We start from the raw sequence: 13,533 nt of genomic DNA on the forward strand, positions 1-13,533 counted from the left end.
CATTTAACCAATAATGAATTTGTCAACAACATATTAAAGAATTACTGTTTTCATTAACTAAAAAAAAAAATTGGTCTTGCTTTAAGATAATGTATCATACGTGTATAACAGCCGTTGCTAAATTTTGTGACTTTCTTTATAAAGTACTTCCCTATACAACATATTCGCCATATTAAGCACTTTGAGATTCTACGATATTTATGAAACTGTAGAAATTGCATGGGAAAAATAAGAGACTATTTTGAAGGGTTGGGCTCTTTATGTAATTCAGGTTATTGTATGGATGAACCATATCGACTGTGACAAATGCTATCATGTTCTAACAACATTGCTTCCTCTCTCACATTCATTCATTCAAATTCATCTTTTAAACAAAAATGAATAATGTATGAAGTATATACTAAATAGATATAAAAATATTCAAAAAATACTTAATATATTTTTTTTTTCTTTGATATCTTTAAAAATCGATGACGTGCTGTGATTTGCGAATTTTTAATGAGCGTAGCGTATTAATAAATTTAAATGCTGACGAATGCGTAACTTGCTTACGTATGAATTTGTTGACACTGCATTCCTGATTTTGACTTTATATATTATTTATTTTATTTGTTTTTATTTTGTTATATTAAGATATATGTATATATATATATATATATATATGCATAAGTGACTTTATTTTGATATGTCGAATTATTAATGTGGTATATCGTTTCTTGGCGCTTTTGGACGAGTTGTGTGATTCACTCGCCAATATCCAACGAAGAAGATTCGGGTTTTTATTTCAAGTCAATTATGAGAAGAATATTTATAATGATTTTGCATTTTAACAAGAAATTCAGTGATATGTGTGTATATTCGAAATTGATAAAAAGTAAACAAACTCTGAAAGCTCAGCATTATACACCCTATACTACACTTAAGCTTGAATAAACTTAAATTTTTACCTGTTCGAACTGGTTAAAAGCAGTTATAATTACATTGAACTAGTTAATACTAGTTTGTTGCATTAATTTATATTCGGCGTCGAGTATGTATGTTCCATGTGGTATGTAAAATATAGTAGCGTCAAAAATTTGCTTAAAATATGTTAAAAATGTGAGAGATTCATAAATTACACCCTGTATGTGTCTTATATTATTAGTAATCTTTTGGTGCTTCCCCATATTATTGTTTTGTCATAAATTATTCGTAAGACTTAGCGAGTTTCAGAACGTAAACAATCGTCAGAGTTTCTTTAATGAATGCTTTTTAACTGCTTAGTTTAATTACTAAAAAATTAAATATTTTTAAATTCAATGTTATTGAAATTTTATAACTAAACGACATTCATTTCTTTACAGTTTACCGCGCGAATTCAAAAATTTTCAAACGCACCCAAATACTTGGCACGCAACTAACTCGATGATTGTGCTCGGCTTGAACAAAATTGAGTATTGCAAAAATAGTTTGCAAAATTTTTGCTGTAAATTGCCAAAATATTGCATGCATTTATCGAAACAATTGAATTTATATACGAGTGCACGCAAAGAACCACAATCCACAGAATGATTATGGACAAAACAGAAAATATAGGCGAGCACGCCTGGACAAAGTTACTCGACGATAAGGATAGTACAGGAAATGGAGCTGTGATCGTTAGAATGACAAATTCCGACGGTAAACTTATTAGTGATAGGCACACAATTGGCCAAAAAGAAACTAGTCCACTTACAATGGATCATCTAGCACCGATTTGTGGTAAGGACGGCGGTGACAGTGTGCTTGATGGTGGTGACGGTTGCGGTGGTGGTAGTGAAAATAGTGCATCAGTTGCACGTAAAGAATCTATACTCGGTACATTCCATAAACATTTAAGAAGATCACTGAAAGCAGTTAGCGAGTCACCGGGTCCTATAACAAGGTAAATTTTATATAAGATATTTTAAAGAATATTAACGCTATAAAATTATTAAATTAATATAATTTGAAAAGTGAAAAGTCATTTCTCGTATTGATTGAGTAAATCTTCGTTTGATGTTGTCCCTTAAATACTTAAATATCTTTTGAAGTCCAGTTAAAAATCATTTAAGAGTGAAATATCTAATGGCATAAATTATAAATAAATAACTAATGAACGATTCTCTTATAATTAATGCGATTATAGTATTGACTTTCTCAACGTGTTCAGGATGCTTAATTCAGTAAGACAGCTTTTAAATCATCATCAAGCTTTATTATTATATTATGTATTTAAAAACTCTGCTCAACAAACTTTTTAAACTGAACCATTGGTGAATGTTTCTAATGGATTTTGAAATTTTGGAAAGCTACTATGAATTATATTTATAATTATGCAGCTCAAATCTAGATTTTGTTGTCACCAAATGTCTTTGCTAACTATTCGAATGAGTACGACAGATAATGCGTACAGATGCTTTATTTAAGAACTAAATTTAATGGTCCTGGCTTGTACCATAGCAAAAGTTTTTAGCAACACGATTTAAATATTATTTAATATTAAAATGATTAGAGTGAAATTTAAGTAATCCGTTATATTTTGCTAAGCCAGAATTTATAACTTGATTTTTTGATGCACAATATAATACATTCATTTCCGGTGATTTATAAAATAGATTAATTTGTCGTCGGTGCGATTTGGTTATCTACTACATGGATTAATAAATACCCGTCCTAAGTAATAAAACGCATTCTTTTTGGAAAATAATAATTTATGCTTCAATAAACCTTTTTAATAATATGATTTATCAAGTCCTCTTAAGTGTTCCATTCCACTCTATTATTTGAAGCAAATATCTTTCCCTAGAGCTATATTTTAAAGTTTGGATACAGCTAATAGTCACTGGGAGCCAAAACTGGAGAATATGGTGGGTGAAGAAGCAGTTCGTACCGTAATTGATTTAATTTTGCCATGGTTTTCATTGACGTGTGAGCGGGTGCGTTATTCTGCAAAAACAAAACTTTTTCTTGGATAAATGTGATTGAATTTTTCATTCTATCGATCCAAAAATAATCAATAGTTGTCTGATGATATTGTTTTTCCAAAAAGACTATGAAAATTATTCTACTTGAGTCCCAAAATAGGGAAGCTAAAACCTTTCCACCCGATTGTTAAGTTCGCGGTTGTTTGGGAGCACTACCCTCGGGCTCTACCCAATCTCTGGCTTGTAGTGTTCCCTCAGTTGTGAATGAATGGATCTATGTCTCATCAATTGTCACTATTTGACACCCATAGTCAGCTACATTGGAAATAAACATTTGTGAAAAACAATGTTTTGAATGACGAAGTCGTTGTCGTTTCTGATAAATTGTTGGGACCACATAATATACAAATTTAGACTTTTTCTGCTATCCATGGAATTAGAGACTAACAAAAAGATTTTAGATTTATAGTAAACAACTACAAGTCAACTAAGCTTAATAATTTATTTTTAAGCTTACGGACCACTACATAAATGAAGCTGGGTTTATATGAATAGAAAGGAATAATGTTCGGTTGAATAGAAGGTTTAGAGTTTCGGGTTCTTGCAAGGAGAAAGGATTTGAAATAGAAAACAAAAAGAGAAAAAGTTATAATTTTAATAACATAAGATAAGTTTAGTTTAGACTGTGATTGTGCCCGGGTGGTCTCTTACATATATTCATTTCTGAATGTGCAACCGTTAAAGTAGGTTTTCTAGCTAAAAGGTTACCATTAAATGGTTCTGCTTTTCAACGTATTTCTGCTATATTTCTACAAATTTTTAATTTTTTTATTAAGATCTTTAAGAATTTTTTTGTTTCTGTGCCACTGTGCTTTTGTGATCACCATTAATATTTTTGACTGTTCGGTTTATAGGAGTCAATATTTTATTCACATACATACATACTAATTAATGAAGACCATATGGCCAAACTTTTTTAATGATGATTTATATAAAATAACTTCAGGACATAAACTAGAAAGGGATTGGCTACAGAGTACCCAATGGAGTTTCACAACTTGAAGTTTGATTTGAAATTCTTAATTACTTTGCATAAATGCCATAACAATTTTTTATTTAAGTGAATCCTTAAAAAAATGATATTTTTAGCTTGAGGTATGTAAGCGCAGTTTAGTATAATTACCGAGGTATTGTTTTTCTGAAGCGTGAATAGTGATGTACCGGCGAAGCTTATGTTCATTGATTCTAAATACCATTCCGATAATCATTTTTTCTATTCATAGTATTCATTCATAGATAAAAAATATCTATATTTTATTTTTTATTCTTTACAAATTAAAATTTTCAATTTTCGAAGAAGTCACATTTTGTTTAAGTTTAATTTTTATTTTTTTAAATATTTTGTAGTTTTATTCAAATGATAAAGATGATAAATTTTATCATCTTTCTTCGGTCTATCACTTATAAATTTTATAAGTTAATTCTTAAATTTAGAATAGTAAACTGAAAAAAATTTGGTTTGATATGCGAATGTATCTCACATATCAACTACGATAATTGCTATTAAATCGAATTAAGTACATTAAGTAAATTGCACTATAGAGAAATTTGACTATAGAAAAAAAAAGAAAAGAAAATCTAATACAACTAATCTAATTGAGGCACAGCAGGAGGCACGAAATAAATCTCATTTAGCTGTGATTTCATGGAATGAGTACACTTCAAAAAATGTACACAAATGTACACAGGAAAAAACAGCAGCCATGAGTACTTGTCAAAAGATAAAATAACATGTAGAGAATTAAACTTAATTGTCCACCCACTGAGATTTTATAACCAAAAACGCGAAGATTTTTAAAAATAAATAAATAAATAATATAATTTTCACATTGCCGAAAAAAGAGAAGTAAAAAAGTAGATATATGAATACTCGTACATTTCGATTTTCCGGTATCATCATCACATGAGATAAAACACAAAATAACAATAACGGCGAACAAGGCTTTGATTATCTTATCAATGGCTCAGAACATGTAAAAATGTGTAAGGCAGGCAATAAAAATTTTTATTACAATATTTCTATAAAGCAATTAGCGGAAATTAGTAGTAAGTAGGAAACTCTAATTAAATTTTATAGAATCTATTAAAAATTATACATTACATTATATATGGGCTATACATTATACATGTATGATTATTGGATTATACTACAAACCAACAATTATTATATGTAATAATCTTAAAACAGATAGAGAGAAAAGTAGAGAAGCATAAAATTTTTTATAAATTTGATATATTTTTACACAACTAACCTTTCTGATAAGTCCAGGTCATAAATGGAAGGCAAGCGACAGTAAGTTAATTGACGTATAGGAAACAATATATATACAAAAAATCAATTTTCATGGCTTTTGATTCTAAATATTTTAATATACATACATGGGTTAACGCTCTGGCCCACATATCAAATACCATAGCAAAATATACTACAAGTCTTCACTTGAAGTAATTCCTTTGTCAAAAATGTAAACGATGTTTTTTTATACCATATATGCATTTATTGATAATTCTTATATACAATTTTTCGGTTGAGGCTATGAAAAAAAATATCATTCTCCACTTTCCGACACCATTAGATAAAATATTTTCTAACCGCCTTCAATATCATAAATAAGTTAAAGAACAGATGAGGTATGAAAGGAAATGGAAACCATAAGTTTTGTTGTTAATTATCTATACATCTAACATCTGTAACACCTAGTTTATCTTCACTGACACTCATCACAGAGAAGTGTTGCCATAAGATTTCAAAATAAACTCACTAATTGCTTTCAAAATAATCATCAACTGAAGGTTAAAACCGAGCAAATTTTTGACGAAGAATATTTATGAATTTCTTGCTAAAAGTAGAACGAATCTTAAACAATAGCGAAAAAAGTGTTTAAATAGAATAAAATTAAAAATAAAATTGAATATAAAAATAAAAATGAAAATAAAAATGAGAATAAAGTATTACAAAGAATAAAGGCAATGAATGATTTCTCTTTAAGTGTCAATCTGCTATAAATAATATTAAAACAGCTGGAAGTGAACATTTTTAAAATATATATTTGTTTTTATACATTTTCGACTATTTGGACTATTTTGAATACTTAAATAAAAATGGCGTTAAAGTATGTTTATCCGCAATAACTAGTAAAAGTACTCATGGCTAAATTATTCGAAGATGTGGGCAGAATTTAATGTTAATAAAAATATTTTCAAACTTTCACATTATTTTATATGTATTTTTTATTTTACATTAGCAATAAAAATTTCATTCACTTCCGAGTGAAATATCAATGTTTAATAATTCATTAGAACAGAAATATTGGGATATGGGAAAAGAGAGCAAAAATGATGGAGAGAATATGTGTTAGAGATACTCTCTCTCTCTCTCTCTCTCTCAAGGGAAAACAAAGAAAAAAGAAACTTAATACATATATTATATGAAACTGGTTTTAACCATGCGAGTCCCCTGACCAGAAAGTTGGAAATATTGTCCAAAATGTGGACTACTATAGTAAATATTTTGAGGAACTAATAGATACAATTAGTACTCCAGTAATTAAATATATTTGCTACATAAGTAAACGGATAATCTGAAGAGATTCTGTTAGAGAAATTTCAACAACTTTGTGTAAAAGGTATTGAACGCCCTTATATATCTTTTTATAATATATTTCTAATTATGAAAAGTTATGTTAGGTTTTTCGAGATGATTGTAAGCTGGTAATGATATGTAGGAACCTATAAGATTCTTAACATATTATCGATGAGTATTATTTATTGAATTAATTAAGTGCTATCTGATTATCTGTCTACCTATTCAAATGATAGTAAATGAGTGCATGAATTTTTATGATAATTAAAAAAAAATTATTTTCGGAGTTGTTATATATTACTATACATCCGACTACTTCAATTAATGAAAAAATTGGTTAGGAATTATTAAAGGTGTCCAAAAAAATAAGATACAAAAACGTAGTTTACATATATTAATTTTAAAATAAAGTTTTGTTATAAAAAATTGATGCATTAATTGATTTATATTGTAATACAAATATCTAAATAAAACGAAAGGCTGTCTTAGACCATATTGGCGTTCTTAAATACGCAGGGCTTGTACAAACAATAGTTTGTATTTCTATTTAGTGACACTATGAGCAATTAAGGATAGCTTTACAATCAAATAGACTTTCCTTATCTTTGAAATAATAGGTATTAATAGGTTTTGAGTTCGTGGATTGGAAGAATCAGTTTCTATGTTAATTTTATTTTTCATGGTATTTTCATTTTGACCTAAACCACTTACTATAAATACGTCTTTTTTGGCATACCTAAATAAAACTATATACAACGCTTTATTAAAGATACCTTATAATTTATGATAAATAAACAAGCAAACAAAACGAAGTCAATGATTTGTTTTAGATATTAGGGAAACCCCCAAACAATCGGTAACGTTAGCATCTATGTGAGTTTGTGCATCATCTACTAGTAGCGCTAACGTAAGTACTTGTTAGATGTCATAACATCTTGTTAGATATTTAGTTGACAGTAAATAAGTTCACAAAAACTTACCGGAAAATCATTTTAAATAACTTCAAAAGCTTATATGGAGGTTACGCTTAGAAAATAGATGTTAGTTTTGTGTAAATATTAGTATTAAAAATAAAAAATCGTATTTGTATAAAAGTTAATACAACAATTGGGAAAATTATTCACAATATTTGGTTTTGTAAATAACAATGATTATATAAAAAAGTGTAATTAAAAATATAATCTATCATTATATTGATGGGTAAAAATTTAATAATTTATTTTAATTTATTCAATATTTATTTTTTAACAATAATTAAAATTTTTCATATTCCTTAATTTGTTTACTTGACTATATAGTTATTGTATATTATGAAGTCTATACTACATAATGCTATAGATTAAAAATTTTTTTTCCGAAAAAAAGATTTGAGTGAGAGTATAGTCATTTTATCGGTGTTAGCTCTCTTCGTAAGAGAATTTCAAAGTATGTGGGAGAAGTTTAATCTAAGGTTATTTAAATAATTGTGTTCAAATGATGTATTTAATTAGTTCATTTAACTTTATTCATTTCTCTGAAATCTTTTATGTTTAGTTTTATTTTATTCTCTGCACAAAATATTATTCATATTATATTATTTGGAAGAGGAATTACTAAATTTTCCCAATCAATGTATCTATATAAAAATTTAATTGTTGTCTGTTCATATTTTATTCACTTCTAAATCCTTGAATCGAATTACTAGTTAGTATTAAATCTCTATATTATGGGATACATCCGGGATACCGAATATTTCGGTATCCCGGAGATGATAATCTCTCTCATACGCAGCAGCTACAACTGTTTTAAATGTGAAGGTAAAATGGCGGATACTTTTAGTGCAATGTCTGGAGTATGGCAGTGATGTACATATATTGTCACCCGTGCCGTTTTTAATCGTTATCAATGCTATTTCTAAACGTGCAACTGAAAATAATAGCCGTGGCATCTTTTCTTAACCCTTTAGACCGAATAACCGACTAGAAACTTTGGATTATGCAGACGATAAATGAGAATTAACGCATTTTTTTTACCAATATGCAGCGAAAACTGGACAATCTGGAAGCAGAAATGACAAACTTGGGTTTAACATCAATGCACAAAAAACTAAAGAAATGCGAATTTATACATCATGCAATGAGCGACTCGAACTTCAAGGCCAAATCGTGGAAAAAGTAAATGAATTTCAATACTTGGGAAGTGTAACAGCTATTGACTGTGGGACAAAACGATTACAAACGATATCAACATAAATATCCGCAAGAGAAAGTTTGGCTGGACTGGTCATACCTTATGAAAACCGTTAAGTGAAATTTGTTGAAGGCAAAGATGGAGGTAATTTTTAGATAGCTTATGCCCAGTATAGAGGCAGCTTGGAATCATGTGATGCCAAGCAAGGCTTAATGGTAGATAGGCGATAACCTCCTTACTTAAGATTAATGTTTAAGATTGCTAACATACAACAAAACTGGTCAAATCGACCCCTGGACCCAGATTGGCTATCTAAAAACTGATGCTAAATACTATTGAAGTAAAAATTCTTAATTGAGAGTCCAGATACCACGCATTCTCACCATTACCATCACTTACCTACGTTATAACCCAACTCAATCAAAGCTTTGAGGCACGTTGTTGTTTTATAAAACGCAGAATTTAAGTGTCGAAGTTTCAAAAGTTTTCTAGTTCTAGTAATATATGTAGGGTACGGTCAGTTAATTATAAAATAAGAAACCATTATATGTACATATTTAATTTACATTTTTAGTTCTCAGCAATATTGTTTTCATTTAATTTTGTTTTTTGAATACTATATTTGATTAGTTCTTTTTATGTGGTTGTACTGTTAATTTGATAAACATTATTAAAAACACATTATTTTACTTTCAAATTCCATTTAAACATGTAACTCAAAAAAACTTATCTTACGGGTAGTGAATAAAAACACAAGATTGTAAAACTGAAATATTGTAAAAATCTAATAAAATCAGAATTTATTAACAATGAAAACGTATAATGTAATAAAAAAAATAATTAAAATTTTAATTTGGCCTTTAGCCAAGCGGTATTTCCTATTAAATTTGATAAATGCTAAATAATTCAGAAAACTTGAATGAAATGCATTAAAATAAGCGATAAAATGATATGCAGTGCATTTCATTTGAATAAATTTTGATTTGAGATAGAATTTTGTTCATGGAGAGCGACAGAGAAAGAAAGACAGAGAGAGTGAGCGAGAGAGAGAGAGAGAGAGAGAGAGAGAGAAAGAGAGAGAGACAAAAGAGGAAGATTTAGATAAATAAATAAATAATTCTGGTTTTGATGTCGTCGAGTTTTGTGGTTTATTAAAGTAAGCCAGTAATTTAACATAACCCCAAAGAATAAAACCGATTTGAATTATATTGCATGATCTTAGTCTGGATTTCATATCGGAACATTAGAAAATTAAATAGTTATTAAGTTTTAAAGTCGGTTTTGTTCTTCAGAACTTTAACTGTTATTTCGATCGTTGTTTTTAGTATATTTCTATACGTGTATCGGTAAATTCGTTTTTACCTTCATCAGGAGAATTCTTAATATTATTAAGTTGTTCTTCAATAATTTATTGAGTCTTGAGATATACGGCACAAATTTTTGTTATTTAATAATAAATGTACTGTTAGACCAAAAACAAATATTATTCCATTGAAATAAAATTTTGGATCAATAAGTATGAATATATCAATACCTTTAAAAAAATTTTTTTTTTATATTGAAATCCTTAGTCTGTTTTCAATTATCATACAAGACTGCCCTACATACAAATGCTTAAATCATAGTACTGATCAATCAAACGCTTCGGGGTTGGGTTGTGTGCGTTATCTGATTGTATTACTTTCTATACATTTTTAGGGGAAGTAGCCTTAATCGATCCTAATTTATGATGAAGAGTATTCTATCTGGTGTTTCAATATAGTCCATTTTTTTCAGAATAATGTCTTAGTGATTGTTGTTGTTTTTGTTTTAGCTGGTATTTTAGGATATTTCAATTATTTTGAATAATGTCTTAGTAACTGTTGTCAATTTTGAACCATACTTTAGTCTACAGCACTGTTTTTACTGGTTGACTTCGTAATATTATAGATACTACAGTTTGATTTGGCTTTAATTTTTCAATTATTTTAAGATCACTAACTCTATAAATCAATTAGTGAAAAATATATTTTTTTTTATTTTTTGACAATTATCATACGCCTTGTAGATGTGTGCCTTTCCATAGTAATTTGCTAAACAATAAGTACAAACGTTAATATTGACAAATGATCATTATTACATTTAAAATATATATAATACTTATTTGATGACCCTGTATTTATATTGGAGAGAAGGTGTTTATAATGTGTTGTTGTTTCCTGAAATAATTGACTCTTTCGATTAATTGCGAAAGCTTGACAATAAAAATGGACTGAAAAAAATAAATGCTCAGAAGAACAACAAAATCGAATAGATTTGTTTACAAAGCAATATATCAGTTCAATTACCTATAAGATTTAAATTGTTTTACAATAAATAGTTTTTCATAACTGAAAGTCTGAGAACATTTAATGAGATTATCAACATCAAAAAATGGATATTGAATATGGATTCTTTTAAATTAATTTGCAAGATTAATAGATAATCTTGCTAAAAGTGTTCATATAAAATGCTATTTGTGCCATCAAATTTGATGTTATATTGGGGATACAATTAATAATTTTTGCGGTAGGTCAAATTGTGAACCTATTCAATAATCAATCATATGAACCTTTAATCTTGGTCTGTATCTATATAAATCGGACTGTTCACAATTCGCAGATGTTTACTTTAAATAATTTATTCAGTTCTAATAAATTGACTTGTAAAATCGTAGGAGGCACTATGTATAAATATACATAAAAAATTAATTATTAATTATATATTATTACATTAGTAAAAACGAAAATTTTTATAGTACAGATATCTTGCTAATTCGTACATTCCATGACTAAAATTCTAGAGAACATACTGTCTTATGTGTTTTTTTATTAAATTATGGCTTTAATAACTAATTTAACTTTTTCTTCTAAATAAATCAATATAAGCTTCCATTTTATTTCAAATTAGTTCTACTAAAATTTTATTATCAAATTATATTAACAATTTTAATGCTCAATATCTATAAAGAATTAACTCATACTTTTTTTTACTATTTTGACAATCTTTATTCAATATTAATAATTCAAATTTGTATATTTCGTGGTTCATTAACCACAATCACTGATGTCATACTCATAATTGAAACAAAATTGGATTTTTATTGTAAGATAATTATTGGTTAACATAAAAATATTATTTAATTATATAGTTTTTTTTTTTTTGAAAACAATATTATACATTTTTCTAAACAAAACAATAAGATTGTTAAATTATATAAATTGAAGAAACACAGTATTAAAATTGATTTAAAATTTGTTTACTATTTAATAAAATACCGCCGTTAAAGTAAAAGACTTTAAAGTTTTTATGAATCTATTACTTTTGGTTATATTGTTACATATTATAACAGTGGTGTAGCCAAAGAATGCAAATACATTGTAATATGGAAAGTTTTCTAGATATATGGTCACTTTTTCAACATAAGTACAAGAAATGTAGACCATACATTCGTCGTATTTAAATACTTATTATATATTCGTTTATTGCTAGCGCTTAAGATCATCAACAAATTAATCTCTTTAAATACTTTTTTGACGGTTTTTTCAAAAATTAATTTCGTTAAATACTTTTTTGAAGGTTTTTTCTCACAACCCTCTTCTTCCTTGGCTAACAGTTTGACAATCTATGACTTAAACATGGTTTTAGCCTGATTATAAAACTCAGTAACTACTAAAAAAGAAGATTTGGTATTAACAATAAAATTATTAGATTATTAGAATGTTTGAAATATACTAACTTTCTTTAACATTACTAGGTTTATATATAATAAGTGTAGTAAAAAGAAATTCAATATTTTTCATGAAATTGCAGGGTTATTTACTATAGTTAGAATGATCCGAATTAGGTCACATATACACAATTTTGTTCGATAATTTGTTGCCATTAGGCCTCTTTCATAGAAGTACTCTTTCCTATTGGCAAAAAATTGACACAGTCGATTTTCACAAGCCTCTCTTAAAGCAAATTTTTCGCCGCCATGGAGAAGAACAGATTACCATCCAACCGTCGTCCTGTTGGAATACAATTCTGTTTTTTTAGTACGAAAACTAACTTTTCTAACGAAATTTAGCGTAATCCGGTCGAATTTATGCTAAAGCCATCTGTCAGAAAAATAATGGATTTCTTTTTACTGCATATAATATGTTTTAATATTCTCTTGTTCTTTTAACGAAGTACACTGCCCCTGCTTGCAAAATAAATAACTGTTCCAATAAGTAATTGATAAATTTCGTAGAACATATTTGAATGATCCCAGAACTACAGTTTCATAGCGCTCTAAAGTTAACAACTTATCATCATTATCTTATGATGATAAGTTTATCTATGATGTCACCTCTTTGGTTGATACTCGTAGTTTCGATACCTTTTCAATTGAATCGTAGGCATATCAAAGATTATAAATAAAAAAGTAAAAGTAAATATATTTTAAAATCATTCAAAATATAAATTCATCGTTGAAACGTATTATTAATAACTTCATTTCTTTTTAATATATCATTATTTATAAACTTATTTTATAGTTAACCTAGACAAGATAGATATCACTAGTCATTTTAAGACTCTTTATTTAGACTAATATGGTTGGTTATGACATTTTACGATAGTGTTAAACTTAAATAAAATATTACAATCAATCAATTAATATTGTTAAGGACGGCTATTCTTTCAATTAAAAATAAATAAATTCCTAAAATAGATTTCTTAATTAGAGTATAAATACAATTTTTAACACCTTTTTTGACACATATGTCTATATTGCACGCATGCCTTGTGTGG

General features: G+C 27.8%; 1 protein-coding gene across 1 annotated transcript in view; it reads left to right on the top strand.

Moving 5' to 3' along the window:
• The first annotated feature begins 1,348 nt into the window (after window positions 1-1,348).
• The window catches only part of LOC119678543 (G protein-activated inward rectifier potassium channel 3-like), a 43,303-nt gene continuing 31,118 nt past the window's right edge, over window positions 1,349-13,533 (top strand). Inside the window, exon 1 of the mRNA XM_038090416.1 lies at window positions 1,349-1,903. Coding sequence (XP_037946344.1) covers window positions 1,548-1,903 — 356 coding nt within the window. The 5' untranslated portion in view covers window positions 1,349-1,547. The remainder of the gene's footprint in view (window positions 1,904-13,533) is intronic.

The sequence above is a fragment of the Teleopsis dalmanni genome, chromosome 2, assembly GCF_002237135.1.
Source record: "Teleopsis dalmanni isolate 2A chromosome 2, ASM223713v2, whole genome shotgun sequence".
Taxonomy (NCBI): Eukaryota; Metazoa; Arthropoda; class Insecta; order Diptera; family Diopsidae; genus Teleopsis; species Teleopsis dalmanni.